This window comes from Homalodisca vitripennis, chromosome 5 (assembly GCF_021130785.1).
Source record: "Homalodisca vitripennis isolate AUS2020 chromosome 5, UT_GWSS_2.1, whole genome shotgun sequence".
Classification (NCBI taxonomy): Eukaryota; Metazoa; Arthropoda; class Insecta; order Hemiptera; family Cicadellidae; genus Homalodisca; species Homalodisca vitripennis.
Genome location: NC_060211.1, coordinates 57,380,861 through 57,399,362, shown reverse-complemented (window position 1 = coordinate 57,399,362; position 18,502 = coordinate 57,380,861). Strand labels below are relative to the sequence as shown.

At 33.4% G+C, this 18,502-nt stretch overlaps 1 protein-coding gene across 1 annotated transcript in view; it reads right to left on the bottom strand.

Moving 5' to 3' along the window:
- Window positions 1-16,844, bottom strand: part of LOC124362252 (tudor domain-containing protein 3-like) — a 41,032-nt gene extending 24,188 nt beyond the window's left edge. The window contains exons 1-5 of the mRNA XM_046816599.1: window positions 16,734-16,844; window positions 14,751-14,817; window positions 14,154-14,315; window positions 4,090-4,234; window positions 2,463-2,573 (exon numbers count right to left, since the gene is read on the bottom strand). Coding sequence (XP_046672555.1) covers window positions 2,463-2,573; window positions 4,090-4,234; window positions 14,154-14,206 — 309 coding nt within the window. The 5' untranslated portion in view covers window positions 14,207-14,315; window positions 14,751-14,817; window positions 16,734-16,844. The remainder of the gene's footprint in view (window positions 1-2,462; window positions 2,574-4,089; window positions 4,235-14,153; window positions 14,316-14,750; window positions 14,818-16,733) is intronic.
- Between the last annotated feature and the right edge of the window lie 1,658 nt (window positions 16,845-18,502).

Here is an 18,502-nt window from a genome sequence, read left to right as displayed (position 1 = left end):
CAGATAGAAAGTTGTAAGCCATATTTTATTAGTTTTAAGATTTTAACTGTACCTAGCTTGTATATATTGTGTAATTTATTATATGTTAAAAAACATTTATCTGATTTTGTTGAACGCAATGTGTATCATAGCCACTATTACTAGGAACTGTGATAATCTTAAATTTACCAAGTACCAGACTCCAAAAAGTGATAAACAGTCATAAATATATGCAAATTAAATTGTATAATAGTTTACCTGAATATGTAAAAAAATTATGTATTAATGTATTCAAAACAATAATTACAAGTTTTTTGGTGAGGACTGCACCATATTCTATTGAAGATTTTTATCATTATTGTAGTTATGACAATTTGTATACTGCATAGTATATTTAGTATTAGTATGACAATGTCTATTGCTTGTAATATAGCCTAATGACAATAATAAAGATTTGAATTTGAATTTGAATTTGAATGTGCTACCGTTACACCACAGAGCGCTTACTTTTTCCGATTCAATTATTTTGTATTTGGCCGTATCTGTCACATATGCGTTTAAATAAGCAAACTAACATATGATCGGAAGACCAAATACCTGTCAAACGACTTTTATTTACATTAAATTGTGTATATATATATGTGTGTGTGTGTGAAGAAAAAGGCCAACATATTAATATTAACCCTTTTAGTGCCAACGTCTGTATATACGGACGTTTGAGAAACTACCGAGAAATGCCAACGTCCGTATATACGGACGTTCGGAGTAAAAGTCATACCGCAATCATTTTTTAACTTGTTATTAATTTGTTGGTATACAAACAATCAGAATGAACCAATCTACATAAAAAAAATAATAATAATAGTAATATCGTAAGGTTAGTCAGGTGTTTAGCCATGATAGTAATGGCCGTGGTTGTTGCATCCGACAAAGTTGTGTCAGCTGATAGTTCACGTCCAACCTCTGTGTTTGGTTGTTTGTGTTGCTGCTTCCACAGTGTTTGTTTGTTGATAAATAGTTTAATAACAATGTTTTACTAACATAAAAAGTAAACTTCAATAAAATGAAACGCTTGCGATCTCCACTTAGCGAGAATACAGTTCTTGCTGTATTAGAATCAGATGATTTGAGTATAATACCTATAACTATAATTTCCAGGTTCAGTGTTAGAGAGGGCTTCTTAGCCCTAACTTCGCCTGGTAAAATAAGACATTCTTTACTTTTACTTTTTTACTATAATACCTAAAAACTATAATACCTATGTACAAAAGTGTACATTATTTTTTTAAGTAGAAAGTAGTTTCAGACAGTTTTTAATGGTTTCATAGTGGAAAATATTATAAGCTTTATAAAGAAGCTAAATAGTGTAAATAAAACAAAAAAGTGAAAATGTAACTTTCTAAAATAATTAACATTAATTTTTTTGTTTTTTAAATATTAATCAAAACTTTTTATGTGTGTATTCAGTTTTAATTCATCTTTCAAGTGATAGTATGTGTTATAGTGAAATAATTTTTTTTAAAGTACTATTTTTCATGTGAAACTGGAAAAATATAAAAACTGTAAGTAAAATGTCTACTTTTTTAAATTTTTTTAAGTTAATTACATTTAGAAATATAATTTGCTTTATAGTTTTTTATAAGGGAATTTATTTTACTGCAAAACAATGAAAAAATTAAGAAAATATCTCAATATTTGTAATCTTTACAATTTTTTTTTGTAAAACACTGCAAAACGGCTGAAATAGGTCTGGCATCCTTCAGTAGTATTATGTGAAAAATCACTGGCATTTCTCAGACCAACTTTTGATTTTTTGTCTGGCACTAAAAGGGTTAATGTACTATATTTCGCATTACACTTCTTCAGGTCAAAGCTAACCACATAACGAAACACATAAAATAACCAAAAACATATATATATATATATATATATATATATATATATATATATATATGATCTCTAATTTTTTAATGGAATTTATTTTTTAAAAACAGTAAAACCTAAACTAGATTTACTACAAAATCAATTTCCGGGATTGAATAAAATAAATTTGATAGTTGATAGATACTATGTATAAAAATTATTTATTTCATTAATCAAATTACAAAAAATAATAAAAACACATAAAATGCTGTTAAAACGTATTAGAAGCAATTAATATTCATTTCTAATAAGAAATACTTTCCTGAATGACAATGGAACCCATACTCAAACAAACTGATGCTAAAAACTCAAGATTTCAAAATGGCTAGCCTTTCACCAGCTGCTAAAAGTCGATATCTAAACATAGAGAATCACCACACATTTAAAATCAAAGTAAAACTTCAGCTTTCATACATTGCACACATGAAAGCTGCTTCACATTTTTGCACATCTCTTGTCAAGTTTACTCACTTCACAAGCAGAAATAAATTAAACATTTCAGGCATCACAATTGTGAAAGCTGTTGCTTTCTAATTTACACAATTTCAAATGCTTCTTACTTTAAAATTTCGGTCCTGAAGATTTGGGCGGAGAATCTTCTGACCGAATGGGATCCATGGTGGGGGTCCACCCTCCTCTCCAATCCTTCCTCTAGTGTGTTTTGCGAGACTCTGTAACCACATTTGTTAAAATCAATTACACAGTGAAGTGCTTCCTACAGTGTACATTTTGGAACATACAGTTGTATCTCTAAAATGATCCAAGAGCAATACTAAACAACTGAATCAATGTTTAAGTAGTAAATAATGCTCCTTCATTTGTAATCTCTGTAACAGGAAAACATTTATTTTCCATTTGTATTTGTTACTAATAAGCCCTGAGAGTTTTTAGAAAAGATAGTTAATTTTACTGTAACAAACATTTCCAACATGCATTACAACCTCTTTTTAAGAACTAAATTTTAAATATCTTACTCAATCACATGCTGTTGTCTATGTCTTCTGAAAATTACACCCAAATAATTGAACCTATCTTTGAGCAATCAATACAAGAATCTGTCATTTACATAGTAGAATACAGAATCTTCATCTTTGATAAAATATGTTACTGTCTTACCAAGTTGCATTATCAATAAATTGTAATAGTATATGCATGCACTGATACCCGATAGTGCACAGTACACTTACACATTCTTGTATTTATTGTACGGCTTATTTAATCTCTAATCTAGTCTAGTTTTCTTATGTCAATCTAAAAACTAAAAAAATAATTATGTAAAAATTCAAGAACAGAAAGGAGTAACTCTGAGGAAATGCACATGTTTAATGATCAGGATATTCTGAAAAAATAATTTTTTAAACTGGCAACTTTTTTAAATAGCCCCCTTGCTAAGGTAAAATAGTGGTTCTACAAGGAAACATGCCCTACAGGTTAGTTAGTAAAGAGGACTTTATAGATCTAAAAGTATTGTATCTATGTTTTTGCACTGAAACTTTAGTGAAAAAAGTTATTTAATTAATTTTTATAACTAGAAAATAAATCAAAAACATTTTATAATTTATTAGTACATTTCCAAAAGAGGACAACACATTAATCATTATACATATCAATTGCATTATTGTTGTAAATATTGGAAGCTACTACTGATATATATGTTTACATAAAAAAGAAAGTGAAAATGGAGGTATACTAAAATTTAATGCTTAACTACGGTTTAATTTGTGAAAATACAATTAACACACAAGAAAATAATGTTATTTTTTTCCAAGACTTCATACTTAAATAAGGAAAATTTAAAGTGTGCAATAATGAGTTGAAGATGACAATAAAAGATGAAAACAGTATTGTGTTTTTCTGCTAAAAGCGTGATTACTCGAATTACTTCAAACCCAATATAATAATCATTATTAATTTATGGAAATCACCTTTTATGTTTACAACTGAAGAATATTTATTTCAGAATTGGTCAAATTAAAAACTTATCAAAACGGATTTAATTTTGGTATTCAATAACAATTATTTGCACTGGAGTATTTTTATAATATTAAAACTTTTCAGTATTAAAATTATGTTTATTGCAATGAAAACAATACAAAGACATAAAAGTATGTAATAGACCTTTATTTTCTTAAGGCAAATTTTATTCAGAAAGTAAAAGAACTTGCGACAGGAAGGAGTAAGACTCACTCGATTGAGCTCCCACTTGTCTATGAGTGCAGTGACACGGCCGCCCAGCACCTGGACACCACCTGGCCTCAGCAGCAGCAGACCGTGGGACATGGCTAGCGACTCTCCCTTCAACAACACCTTCGTGCCTGGCGGGCTGTTCAGGCTACAATATCATCATCTCTATTAGTACACAGCCTAACTATTCCAGGTTTAAGCTACAGAAAATATTGAGTTTAAAACTGAAAAATTCACAAAATCCTAGCACAAATGTAACATTTTTATAACAGTTCACAAAATGACATATCTTACTTTACAAGAGATATAAAACCCTTAAAAACTTCACTGCTGGATCTGTACTCAGTGACGTTAAGTATTCTTATAAGACACCAAGCAGACTAGGACAGAGGTTCCAAAAGTCAAGCAAATCACGGACCCCCACCTAAAAACCTAGTCTTCGAGGACTCCTAACCAACATAAAACCCCATTCACGAAAATATATCAAAATAGATAATTTATCAAGTACACATTTGCATACCCTCACATTCATAAAAATGAGTACTAATTAAAAGTTTAAAATGTTGTTTACCAATTTTTATTGCAGTAATAACAATTCAGAATTCAATTTAATCTGTTGTATTTGGACTTTAAAATAAATATATCTGTAATTATTTTCAACAATATTTAGTATAGGTATTTTCCCATATATATCTTGATGAACATATAACATAAAAACTTATCACTATCAATGGGAGGAATACATTTGTTTCTTCAATTTTACAATGTCCAAAGTTTTGAGAAGAATCGTTGAAATTTTCAACCTCAAGGCTACTTGAACTTTCTTCAGCCGATTTCTCTTGACACTTTTTATGTTACAAGGCATACAAAATGTTTGTTAACACAAATAAGTAGTTCAAGAAGGGACAAAATGTTTGAGGGCTTTGTTTGCTAAATCTATGAATTCTGACAGGTTAAGAAACCAAAAATGATACAAATCATTTTCTTCTTTGAAGATTATTTCCCAAGCCCTAATGCAAGACAAATCTACCATTTCATCATGTTCATTTTCAGAGAGGTCAATAAGGCTGGTTGTTGTTTAAAGAGTGTACCATGCAAACAAGACTCTTCCAGTCATTGTTTGCATCTGGTGCAGGAAATTACTTCCTCAATTCACTTGCTAAGTCGGTAGTATATTCAACAATCATGTCTTGAAACTCAACAGGTAGACTTTCTTCAGATTTCGTTAAAAACTGTTATAACACAGGAAATGATATGTAAGAATTTCTTTCCACTCGATTTGATCACAGCTTCAGTTTTTCAAACATTGCTTTGATTTTGTCTTCTACCACAAATATGTTAATATCAGGTCCTTGCAGCTAAAGTTTAAACATTAAAATGTAGAAATAAATCAGCCAAGTAAGCAATTTTGCAAAGCCACGAAGTCATGAACTTGTTCTCTTAAAATGAACTTTACTTGTTATCGATCAAAAAGAATTATTTTTACTTTATCAGCTAGTTTTAAAAATTCGCTAGAGAACGTTTCCTCGAGAAAGCCAGTGAACCTCTGTGTGTAAAAACAGATTTTCATACTTACTTCCCATTTCCTGACATAGCTGGAAAAAAATGCAAGAGTTCAAGAATCGTGAATTAATGTAATTGACAATTTTGACGAGTTCGTCAAATAAAAAGTTTTAAGCTCAGGTGACCATTTTCTTCACTGCCAGTGCATCTTTATGTATTGTTACAGTGTGTCCACTTGACATTTTGTGCTACTTGCATCACCTGGGCCATTAACCCTAGAACTGGACATCATAGTTCTCAAAGTGGCAGGCACTTTTTGCGGTTTTAAAGATTTTTAATTTAATTACTGTTCATCTAATTTTAAAGATACAGGCGTTTTAAAAAATATGGGTTTTTACAAATAAATGTTGTTACAACCAAAGAATTAAATATTTAATAGTTTGAATTTTACTTTTAAAAATAAATTTATTAAAATAAAAAGTAGTAAAGAATAAATTTTCTTCCAATGCACATATAGCACATTTACAGCCAATGTGAAATTTATTTGAATAAATCCAAAATATAGAAAAGTTTTGTTATATATCTAACTCACAAATGACCAAATAATATATAGCAATTAGTAATTATTACATTTGTAATAAACATTTGAGTGTAGGTCACTAGTAATCAGCAAAGTGCCCTATGGATTGGTGGTTAAAGATGGGTAGTGTATGCATATTTATATATGAGGCAAATAAACACACTGCACTGTATGCACTTGACATAGTGTTAATGCTAACTTGTCATTAGAAAGTGGATGAAGTTGATGTTTTATTTTGGTCACATCCTGCGTGACTCATTGCTTTCCCCCTCCCCTCGAACTTTTCTGTAGACACACTACGGTGTAACGCCAAGGGCACAACTGCAGCCTATTCCTGCTAACATGCTAGTGCTAAATTGGGATTGAGCAATACAATTATGGCCTTGTAGTGTTTAGTGTAGTTATATAATTGCCAATTCATACTTGATTTCGTGAAATGTTATTCTTGTAAGTAGAAAGTGCTTTTTATTTCAAACGTACATTAACAGCACATTTAAAACATCTATTAACAGCAGTCTATATATTTATCCACATTTCGTAGGCTACGTATGTGCTCGTGGACTCCTAGGGGTTCGCAGACCACATTTTGAGAAACTGCACTAGGATGTCTGCCACAGTCATTATGTTAATTTAATACAATGTTTATTTATCTTATAAATAAAAATGAATCACCAAATGTGTTGGTAAGCGCTAATCTCGAGAACGGCTGGACCAATTCTGTTAATTCTTTTTGTAAAATGTCCATTGAAATCCGAGGAAGGTTTTTATAATGAAAAAGTTACCTGGAATATTTTGGAATTCATAAAAAATTATAGTTTTTACGTTTCATAATTCAAATTAAACTAAACACCTGTTGACAGGTATAGTTCGACAAACTTTCTGAAACATCTGTTTACATTTAGATTTTATCAATAATAAGTAAACAGTGCTTGATCGGTAGTGTAATGCAGATAGTAAATAAAACATTAATATATAAATTTTACTGCAGATTGTGCCAGTGACGAATTAAAATCATCTAATGCATTAAATACTGTTATAAAACTAACCTTAATGAACAAAGTCATGAAATGTTTTCACGTAAGTTACTTTAAAATGGTGGGCTTCCTTGACATTATGACATTACATTTTAACAATAGCTTATGGAAAAACAGAGAAACGAATACTAACATGCCTCAACATTTCATTCTTTCCCTGGCCACAGTCCAAAAAACAAATGTAACGCAAAATTTTAATAACGATTATTTTGGAATGCATAACATTAATAAGGATTTTCCTCTTATACCGAAAGTAAATAAGAAGTAGGTAGAACTTCCCCCTAGGTCGTTATAGCATTTTCAGTCCTACTTATGTGTGTATTTTCTTCATCGGGACAAGGCAAACTAAACTACGTCAACACGATTTTGACCAAAATAGATTTACGAGAACTAGATAATCGAACGTATATAGTATTTTTGATCGAGGCAATATGGCAAGCAAAACTGTGACATAGTAGTAGGTAAGTGAATTTAAACAGTCTTAAGTAGTCACTTTTTAACCGAAGTAGGCATCTCGGTCCTACGTAAGTAAGTATATTTTTTTTTTTTCTTCGTCAGAACAACAAGGCAAACTCTAGTATGGTACTGGGAATATCTTAGACCTGAAATATATGACAAGGACTGGAAATATACGCTTTTTGACCGAAGTAAGTTTCCTGTGTGATCCGAGATTTGTGTTTTTCTTGATCGGGATGACAAGGCAGATTCAGCTGTGATGTTATGTATATAATTAATTAGAACCAGAAATGCTCCTACACGTGCCAAACATGATATAATAATTAAGTTAAAACTCTGATACTTACGTTTTAAATTTTTTCTAGGACTCCCATCATATTACATCATAATTACATCAGAACGTAGATCGAATTTCTAACAAAATTGACAAGATGAATGCCCTTCTAGACACAACAAACCCTGACTTAGTCATCATAACAGAACATGGACAAAAAAGAGAGGTCCTGCTAAACACAAGACTGATCGGCTACAAATTAGTAGCAGAATTCAGCAGGACAACTTTCTTAAAAGGAGGTGTTGCCATCTATGCAAAAGAGTTGCTTCAGGAGAAAATTGAAGCAATAAATGTTCATGACCAGTGCATTGAGCTATTGTGTGAAGTGGCAGTCATTAAAATCAAAATAGGAAAAATTACCACCTTCATTATAGGTGTGTACAGAACAAACAGAAACTTGATTCAAGGCCTGGAAATCATAGCTCAGATCCTTCAAAAAATACAGGCAGAAAAGCATCGTGTCATCTTCATGGGCGACATTAACATAGATTCACTAGATAAAAAGCATGACTACATCCTAATGCAAGACATCCTAAAAAGCCATGATATGGAGAGACTCGATTTACCACCCACAAGGATTACACCAACTTCAAGAACCTTTATTGACTGTGTTTGCACAAACCTCCCACAAGAGGAGCTTGATGTTCATGTCATTAACACAGGAATTTCCGATCACACAGGCCAACTATGCACACTAAAGCTGAACAGCACAAAACTCCAGGCACCTTCTACCATGGAGCGTAGGCACATAAACAACAGAAATCTTTATAAGCTCAAAACATGTCTCGGCCAACAAGACTGGACAGAAGTCTACAGCTCTCTGGAGGTTAACGATGCCTACAACAGATTTCTTCAGATACTGACTGATGTAATGAACGAGGCTTGTCCGATGGTTAAATCAAGAACAATGCCAAAGCGAAGTAAATTAATGTTAAATGACCCTACAACAATTCACCTAAAAGGAATGCTGGTTAAGGCCCAAGACCAATACAATGCAACAGGTAGTGAAGAGCATAAGAAAAATGCATCAGCGATAAAAAAGGAATATGACTTGAGATTAAGACTACTTAGACAACAGTACACAAAAAAACGCTGTGGCCGAAGCTGATAATAAGACAAAAGCTTTATGGAGGGTAATCAACTCGGAAAGAAAACCTAAAGAAAAAAATAAACCTCCCGACTGAACTTGACATACAAGGTACACTCTCATCTGACCCAATAAAGATGGCAGACTATATGAACAACTTTTTTGTCAACATAGCTGATGACACAATCCATAACAATGGACAAACTACTGGCCAAGCAATGTTACTACCAGTTGAAAATCCAGATATTCCTGTATTAGACCTCTACCAAACAACCAGACAGGAGGTGTCTCGAGTTATGGATAGTCTGAAACCAAAAACTTCATCAGGCTATGATGGAATCTCAGCAAAGCTTTTAAAAACTTGTAAAGAAGAGCTAATTGACCCCATAGTAGACATAGTAAACAAATCTTTTTTGTCTGGAAACTTCCCATCTGCTCTAAAAATGGCCAAAGTCTACCCATTGTTCAAACAGGGATCCCCAACCCAAGCCTCAAATTATCGACCGATTTCTCTAGTTCCAACATTCTCTAAAATAATTGAAAAACTGACACTAACCAGAACTCATAGACCATGTAACGACAAATGAACTCCTTACAACCCAGCAACATGGATTTCTGAAAGGCAAGTCAACAACCACCGCCCTAATCTGTCTGGTAGAATTCCTTATTGATCAACTTGAAGATGGCAACACCACCACTACTGCTATTCTACTAGATTATAGCAAGGCTTTCGATTGCCTCAGCCACGAACACCTCATGGCTAAGCTTAGTGCGATAGGTGTAACAGGGACTGCCTATAACTGGTTTTCACAGTTACCTGACAGGGAGGTGCCAAATGGTTGAACTTATGCATAATAGCAAGGGGATTATGCAACAAATCAAATCTGAACCAAAAAGCATCACACGGGGAGTTCCTCAAGGGTCTGTACTGGGTCCAGTACTTTTCATTTTATTTACCAATGACTTTCCAAGATATCTAAAAGACTATTGCAGATCACTAATGTATGCAGATGACACTGTATTGCTATTGGGCAACAATAATCCAAAACATCTTGAAGTGACCTCTTATATTGCTCTTAACATGGCAATTCAGTATTGCCATAGGAACGACCTCGTTGTAAATGAGACAAAAAACTAAGCAACTTATTTTAGGCAAGCACAGAGAGGCTGTAGGCAAGTTACCTGACCTTGAAGAAGTTACTGTTGCCAAATACTTGGGAGTAACAATTGATGAAAGCCTCTCCTGGACCCCCCACATCGATCTCCTGTGCAACAAGCTAAGTGTAAGCCTGTTTTGTAATTCGCAGGATTAAGAACATCTGTGACATGGATACAGCCAAGATCGCCTATTACAGCCTGTTCGAGACCTATTTACGCTATGGTATTGAAGTATGGGGAGCAACTACAAGGGGTAATCTAGAACGAGTGCTCTTGCTCCAAAAACGTGCTATAAGAATACTTGGAGATCTCCAGTCAAGAGAAACTTGCAGAAGCAAATACAAAGACCTAAAAATTCTGACTGTAGTAAATCTGTATATCTTGGAAGTTGTAACATACTCACATCTAAAATCATTAAGCCCCATAAGAACCGCAGCTCAGATTCATGACTACAGCACAAGACAGTCAGCCAATTACAGCCTTCCTACACACCATCGCACAATGACTGAGAAGAAACCCAGCTATGCAGGTGCCAGAATGTGGAATGTCCTTCCTCCAGAGCTGAAGACTGCAAGCATTCAACAGTTTCGTCACTTGCTGAAGAACTGGCTTCTTGACCACCCATTTTACTCCATGACTGAGTTTTACGGATGGCGACAATCACAGGAATTTTGATCCTCTAGAAGAAACATTTTTCACCATTCTATTTACTATTGTTATTGATAGTATATGTTGTTTTTTATTAATTTATGACGCAAATTCTGTACTTAAAGTTCATGAATAAAGCATGCTGACTTCTGACTTCTGCTTTTACTAAGTAATATAAGGACTTCGGTTCAAAGATTTGCGTGCAAAGCCGTGGGTTAACAGCTAGTAACTAATAAACACAGCTATTACAATAATAACAAGAAAATGTATAGTATGCAATAAGTTGTTGAGTGCACAAAGAAAATTTGAAGTAGATTGATGGTAGGTTGATTATATTATGTATACATTTTTAATTACAGTAGAGTCCCGTTAATCCGACCTAATTGGGACCGAGCCCTATTCGGATTATGTGATTGTTCGGATTAGCCAGAATTTACAGAAAAATACGGTTTTAAAACTTGAGAATGGGTCTATTTTTGTTATAGAATTATCAACATTTTGTATTAAAATATGTTTTCTGACTGTTGCATTTGTATTTCTTGACAAATAAAACGTGTTTGCGAATACTAAGCACATTTAACCGTATTTAGTGTGAGAGTTCTATTGCAATGTGAGCGTACTGGATATTGTACGGGTTCCACGCGCTACGGGACCCGACGAGAACCTGGGGTGATAAGGAGAGTTGGTGACACACGCAGACGGTTGCAGCAGCGCTTAACCTTGCACTACGATACTTAGAGCTACTGCTACACCTGCCGATAATCATGTTTACGACACGACGGTGAAACTACGTGTCATCCAATAGACATTGTCTTCAATGCTACAGAAGACAATAACTGAATTTATGTCTTTTAACAATTAATATTGTACTCAATATTAATATCAGTACTGTACGTCCAATTTTTTGTTTGATTTCACTTCTTAATACAGTAATTTAACTCATTACTTAACCTATAAGTTTCAATTTGGTACTGTATTTAACTTCATTATTTTTGTACTGTACCGTACACAATTTGTCTTAATAAAATACTGTATGTCTATTTAATTAAAGTTTTTCTTTGTTTATGTACGAAATGATGCACTCATTTTAATTTTTTAAGTAATTAGTTCCTATAACTGTTCATTATCGTTATAAAATAATTCCTCCTGGACCTGTTCGGATTAACCGACATTCGGATTACACGATGTTCTGGATTAGCGGGACTCCACTGTAATGATATTTCAATTTATTATTACGAGTAAAAAATCTTTTATTTCATTGCCCCTATAAGTGAGATTTTTTTCTTTAATATTAAAAGATTAAAATAACAATTGTAACATAAAGTTATACCACCACCTGTATTATAGATTATTCGAATAATTCTTGAAAACCATAACTATTAAATACATTGGAATTCTCAATTTTATTTGTTTTTCAATCATTCACTTACCTTGAGTACTGTTAAGATTTTATAGACTGATTAATTCGTTTCAATTTAAATCCTCATTATCACATTTGAACCTATCTAAAGCAAGGCAGGCATTCACTGGAACCAGTCTTGTAAAACTTGAACCAACTGACTCACTCCACCTGGCCTCTGCACACTAGGACCAGCCTGGCCTCAATGGCCCTCCAAGCAAACCAGACATTCACGTCTGTTCGATGATCCATGCTTTACCAAGAACTATATACGGGATTTAAGGAACTATATATGGTAAGATTTTTATAAGAAGTCAATATAACAGTCAAGCTGCTGAGAATCTCAATGAAACAATTTTACTCATACACCAAATTATTTATTTCACTCATAGTGTGTATTCCATGTCATTCAAGTGTTCATAAAAAATTGTTCAAAATGCCCAGTGATTATTTCAAGTAAACCAAAAACATTTGTAAACAAAAATTTTAATGATTGACTACCTAAAAATTGTTTTCCTTCACAAACAAACCAAGCAAAATATTTATATACTATATATTAGTATTGAGGCTGTGGGTACATGCACAAGTCCCAATCATTCCTTTCCTCTCCTGTTTTCGTCCCCTATTTAATTTGTTTTCTTTTATGTTCAAAAATTCAATTAAATGCTCTTTTAAATTTATTTAATACCAAATAAATAGTTTGTTTATCTTAAAGAATTAAAAAGCAAAATATTATTTTAAAATTGAATACTACGCTTTTGCTACGATGTGATTGCCTAACAAAATATTATTCTCATTTAGCGATTTTCCAACAACATACGATTGTAGGTTAAATGTAAATAAACCTTTATCTATAATGTTTACATTTAACCCTACTATAATATGATGAATATTTTATTAATAACTACAAGGGCTATCCAGAAAGTACATTACGTTTTGATACAATCAAAAAACAAAGTACAAGAAAATAATTGTACCATATACATTTAAAGTCACACTAAAACACTAATTTTTCAACATGGTAATCATACAAATTTAGGCACTTTAACATAGCGGTGAACTAGTTTAGAAATTGCAGTATTTATAAATTCTGCCGCCTAAGACTTCAACCAGGTAGTAACAACACCCCCACAGATACACATTGTCATCAAAGGACTGTGTAGCAATTTAAGTGTGTTTTTTTTTTATTCAATCAAAGCAGCATGTAATTATCTTTTTCGCAATTGTCCAAAAATGTGAATGGAACAGCCATACGCTGATTTTTATGAGTTTATTGTTTAACATTTTCGGTACCCATCTTGCACAACATTTATTATAATCTAACTTCTGCATAACAATTTCATGTAACAAACCCCTTAAAATTTGAGAAAAACTATGTGGGAGTTCTGTTATTTTGAATCAGCGTTCTTTTTTTAATCCTATCATTGACTTGAGAGACAATTTCATTGGTCACAATGCTTGGCCATCCACTTCATTGCCCATCATGCACAATTAGTTTCAGCCATTTTTAAACCTTAATGCACTCCACCTTTTATTTAATCATACGTTAAATTCTCAATAGGTTTCATTCTACTTAGCCAACAGAAACTATATTACCAATCTCACTTCAGAATTCATGGGATTTTGAATTGCATCGCACATTTTAAACTGCTAATGTAAAACAACAAGGAGTGACAGTAAACCTCTTACTAACACGGCTGGATAGTAACTGAATGGAGAAACGCCCTGATATCAAAATAGCCACAATAGTCCCGTACTTAGCGGTTACAGAGCAAAATGTAATCTACTTTCTGGATAGCCCTTGTATTCGTAATTTAAAAAGTAAGTACTGGAATTATATAGTATCGGCCTATGAAAAGGTGACATACCTTAGAACACTAACTGTTTTCAACTTCAATTGCGTGACAAACAGTGTGGCCATCTGTTAAGACAATCTTCAACATGCGTGGCGCAGCCTGAGAATCTTCATTGGCCTTTGGAGCAGAAATATTCCGCACCTTCTGAACTTGTACTATTACATTTCCTGGTACCTAAAATTATACATTGATCACATTAATTTTCTCAGACTCACCCTCCCCTCCAAGAAGGTCAATTAGTCAGGAATGTGAGATTCAAAGAGTTAAGAATTTTTTTTTCTCAATTATCCAAAGCTTCTTTCCATATTGATCTAATCTGTCACATCACAAAATGTATGGTTCTAAATCTTTCCTCTAAAAAAACACAAACGATACTCAGTTTTTAATAATGTTAAATGTGGTTCCAAATTGCCTTTCATAAAAATTAAGACCATCATGAAGTCTAACTTCAAAACTTAATTATATACCTTATGTCAGAGATTTTAAGTTATGTCATCTCTAATGTACTATTTTGTTTGTCTTTAACATCACCCTAGATCCACGTCCATTGTGTGATTGGCAAACACATTTTTTGCAAGAATAATTTTTATATAATCTGCTGTTACTTACAACTTCAAGTTTTCCTTTGGCTATGTCTTCAGGGAAAAAATGGCACTGAAATCTCTCGCAAGTCCAACTGAAAATATAAATTAACTTTAAATTTATATGCAGTTCATCACATTAAATTTAATTGTAATATAATACATAAAATATTACACCTGGAGAAACTAAAATCATATTTTCAAGATAGAAATTTTGCTACAGAAAAAGTTATATATAAAAAAAATTCAAGCATACATCTGAAGAAATACGAACCATAAGTCAACACAATTGATTATGTGCTTATATAGTCTTACGTCTCTTAAGTTTTTTTTAACACCTGATGAAAAGGATAAATTTCAATAAAATTAGTGTTTTCTATTTTTTGTACCATATAAAGATGGCAAATATTCAAAAACCTGTTATCGTTTCAAACCACCCATTGTAACCAATAGATTTTAAACAAAATGGGAAGTCTCACTAGTTGAATAAAGGTGAAAGAGGGAGCGTTCAGGGAGACCATCTGTCATTACAGATCAACTGCTGAGGTCAGTAGACGAATTCGTGAGGAACGATCGGCACGTCACAATTGATGACATCTGTGAACATTTCCCTAACATCTCGAAACAATTGTTCATGAAATTGTCAAAGACCATCTGCATTATTCAAAAATTTGTGCAAGGTGGGTCCCTCGCATGCTTACAGATGAGCACAAAACCAAGCGTATGGCTGCTGCATTCACATTTTTGAAACGTTATTTCTGATGAAGCAGACACGTTCTTGAATCGCATAGTTACTGGTGATGAAATGTGGGTTTGTTATGCTTCACCTGAGAGTAAGCAACAGTTAATGGAGTGGCATCATACTCATTCACCAAAGAAACCAAAAAAATTCAAGACTGTTTCTGTCCACCAGGAAACTTATGGTAACCATTTTCTGGGATCGACGTGGTGTACTGCTTATTGATTTTATGGCCCGTGGAGACACTATTAACACTAATGCGTATTGTGAAACATTAAAGAAATTACGGCGGGCAATACAAAATCGACGGAGAGGTCTATTGTCTGATGGCGTCATTCTCCTCCATGACAATGCCAGGCCTCATACAGCGGGATAACACAACAAACTTCTGCAGCAATTCAATTGGGAAATTTTCGACCATCCACCGTATAGCCCGGACTTGGCCCCTTCAGATTTTTCATCTCTTTACAAAACTTAAAGAGTTTTTGGCGGGAAAAAAAAGATTTTGACAGCGATGAAGAACTTAAAGAAGGCGTGACTACGTATTTCAATCGGCTGGCGGCGGAGGAATATGACGCTGGAATACAAAAACTCGTCACACGTTATGACAAATGCTTAAATTTGCTTGGAGATTATGTGGAGAAGTAGTTTAAGGTATGGTCTTTTCAATAAAAATGTTTATATTTGTTAATATTTACTTCTGTGTCTTTATTTCACAAACGGGTACTACTTTCTGGATGGCCCTCGTAAGTTATGTGGAGGTATTATGTTGTTATTTCTAAGTAGATAGGTACCAAATACAACAATATGGTTAAATGAAATAACATGGTACAAGATTAAGTTTTTATCTAAATACAAATACGGCTCTCGAAGGCTTTAATATTTTTAATTTAGACAATTTACTCCCAAATTAAAATCTTGACTGACTGATTTGTATAATATAACTTACATATAATTCATGTATTCTGTAATAGGCTATAGCAACAACTTGTGTGCCACATAATTTTTATATATCTTAAAATAACAGACCAGTGTCCACTTAGGAGTAGAATGGACCTTGTTTATTTACATATGTAACGTATTTTATTATTAACTACCAGGTGTGTATTTGGCTAGTGCAGCTATAACCAAGGGTTATATTATCGTGGCAGTCATGTTTTATGCAGAAAGAAATAAACATTTATTTTATCCATTACAAACATAACACCAATTCATACACAAAACCTAGTTTGAACAAAAAACAACCTACAATGTAGTAAAATATTTACTCACATCTAGAGCTTTATTGTGGAGCGTCCGTACATTAGTGATGGCTCCATTGTCGGATATCCTTTGGATGGCTTCATTAGATAAATGCCTGCAAAAATATCAGTTCTTCAGTCATACTAAAACTTGGAGTATATATGGGGGGGGGGGGGGTGGGGGGGGGGGGGGGTGGGGGGGGGGGGGGGTGGGGGGGGGGGGGGGTGGGGGGGGGGGGGGGTGGGGGGGGGGGGGGGTGGGGATGTTTTTAGTCACTTTTTCTTTACTTTGTTTTAATCTTATGAGTAATAATCAGTTCTGCGTTATGGTTGAACACATATGAGACCCCCCCCGTGACAACATTGTATATCACCTCGAGTGAATTGGACAGGACAACCTGGGATGTTTGAGCTCTATCAGATGACGATTGGTCCTGACGTGCCTTCATTCAAATTTTCAGTGATGACCCAACTGATGTTGATGCCATACCTATTAGGCCAACTAATCTCAGACTCAGATGAACGAAGGAGAAACGAAATAAAAGAGAAAAATAATGCCCATATTTAGTCAGCTATCCTACTTCTCCCGTGTAGGTAACGTTTGGGGTATAACGATACGCTCGTGTTTTTTTTGCGTTTTTTCGGTTTCGACGTTTTTACGGCGCTTTAGTAGGACCTACATCTCTACCACTCCCTACCGTCGCTAGTGCCTACTTACAACCTGTACAATGACCCTAAACCCGGCCTCCCTCTCAATGATGATCTGCGAGGAGTTTGTTTTTGCATTATTTTTTTTTTTTGGGTTTTGGTTGCAGAAATTTTTATCTTTAGGAGACCATCAATATAACTTGTTTTTTGTGACCATACCAATAAAAACCTAAATTTTAAGAAGAATATAATGTGGCCTGTGTTGCACCAATAGTTTAAACAAATTTTTCTTTATTTTTGAATTAAAAAATTGATTAATAAAAAATGCGTTAAAATCTATTTTTATTATTTACCTAAAAATCTAAAAAAGAATATATTTTTTAAAGTTATTTTAATGTTGTGTAAAAATAATTTTTTTATACTATCAGACCAAACTTTTTTTCTGATTGTTACACCAATTTCATATCCTTATTTTATTGGACATTTTGGTGTCCTAATACAATGACAATAGCATAAAAAATAGCAAAAAAATATTAATTTTTTTACGAAACAGTATGCTCAATACAGCTGTTTCTGCTCCGCGGGGGATCTCTTATGTAGTTCATTAGTCTAGGCTCATCAAACAATGCGTTTTGGTACGTTGTTTTCCGCCACCATCATCATATTTCTGGTCCTGAGGGTTCAAAAAGGCGTTTTTGGTTGTTAAAAAAAAATGTTTAGTATTTTTTTTTACAGGGCATTAACTTTTATGAATCTGTATAAAATGGTTTTTATTCACCCATACAAAATTATTTATTGTATTATGAAATCAATATAATTACAAATTAACCCCTGATTTATGAAAATATTATTTAACATGTAAGGGGGGTGGGTTTCCGTTTTGGGTTTTGATATGTGTGATTCTGTAAGGGAAAATTGGTCTAAACCTGTATGCAAGAAGAAAGATCGGAAAAAGCAGCCTGCCATTTTGATAATTTTTGCGGTACTAGCTTATTAGTTATTAAACAAAAGTTGATTATAATAAAAACATTAAAAAAAAAAAACTGGCATCTCCATCAAAACAAAGAAACCAATCATAATGTGATATGTGTCTCATAGAAGGGTAGGTTGCAACAGTGTAGCTTTGATATTTAGTATGTTTTTAGCTGGCAG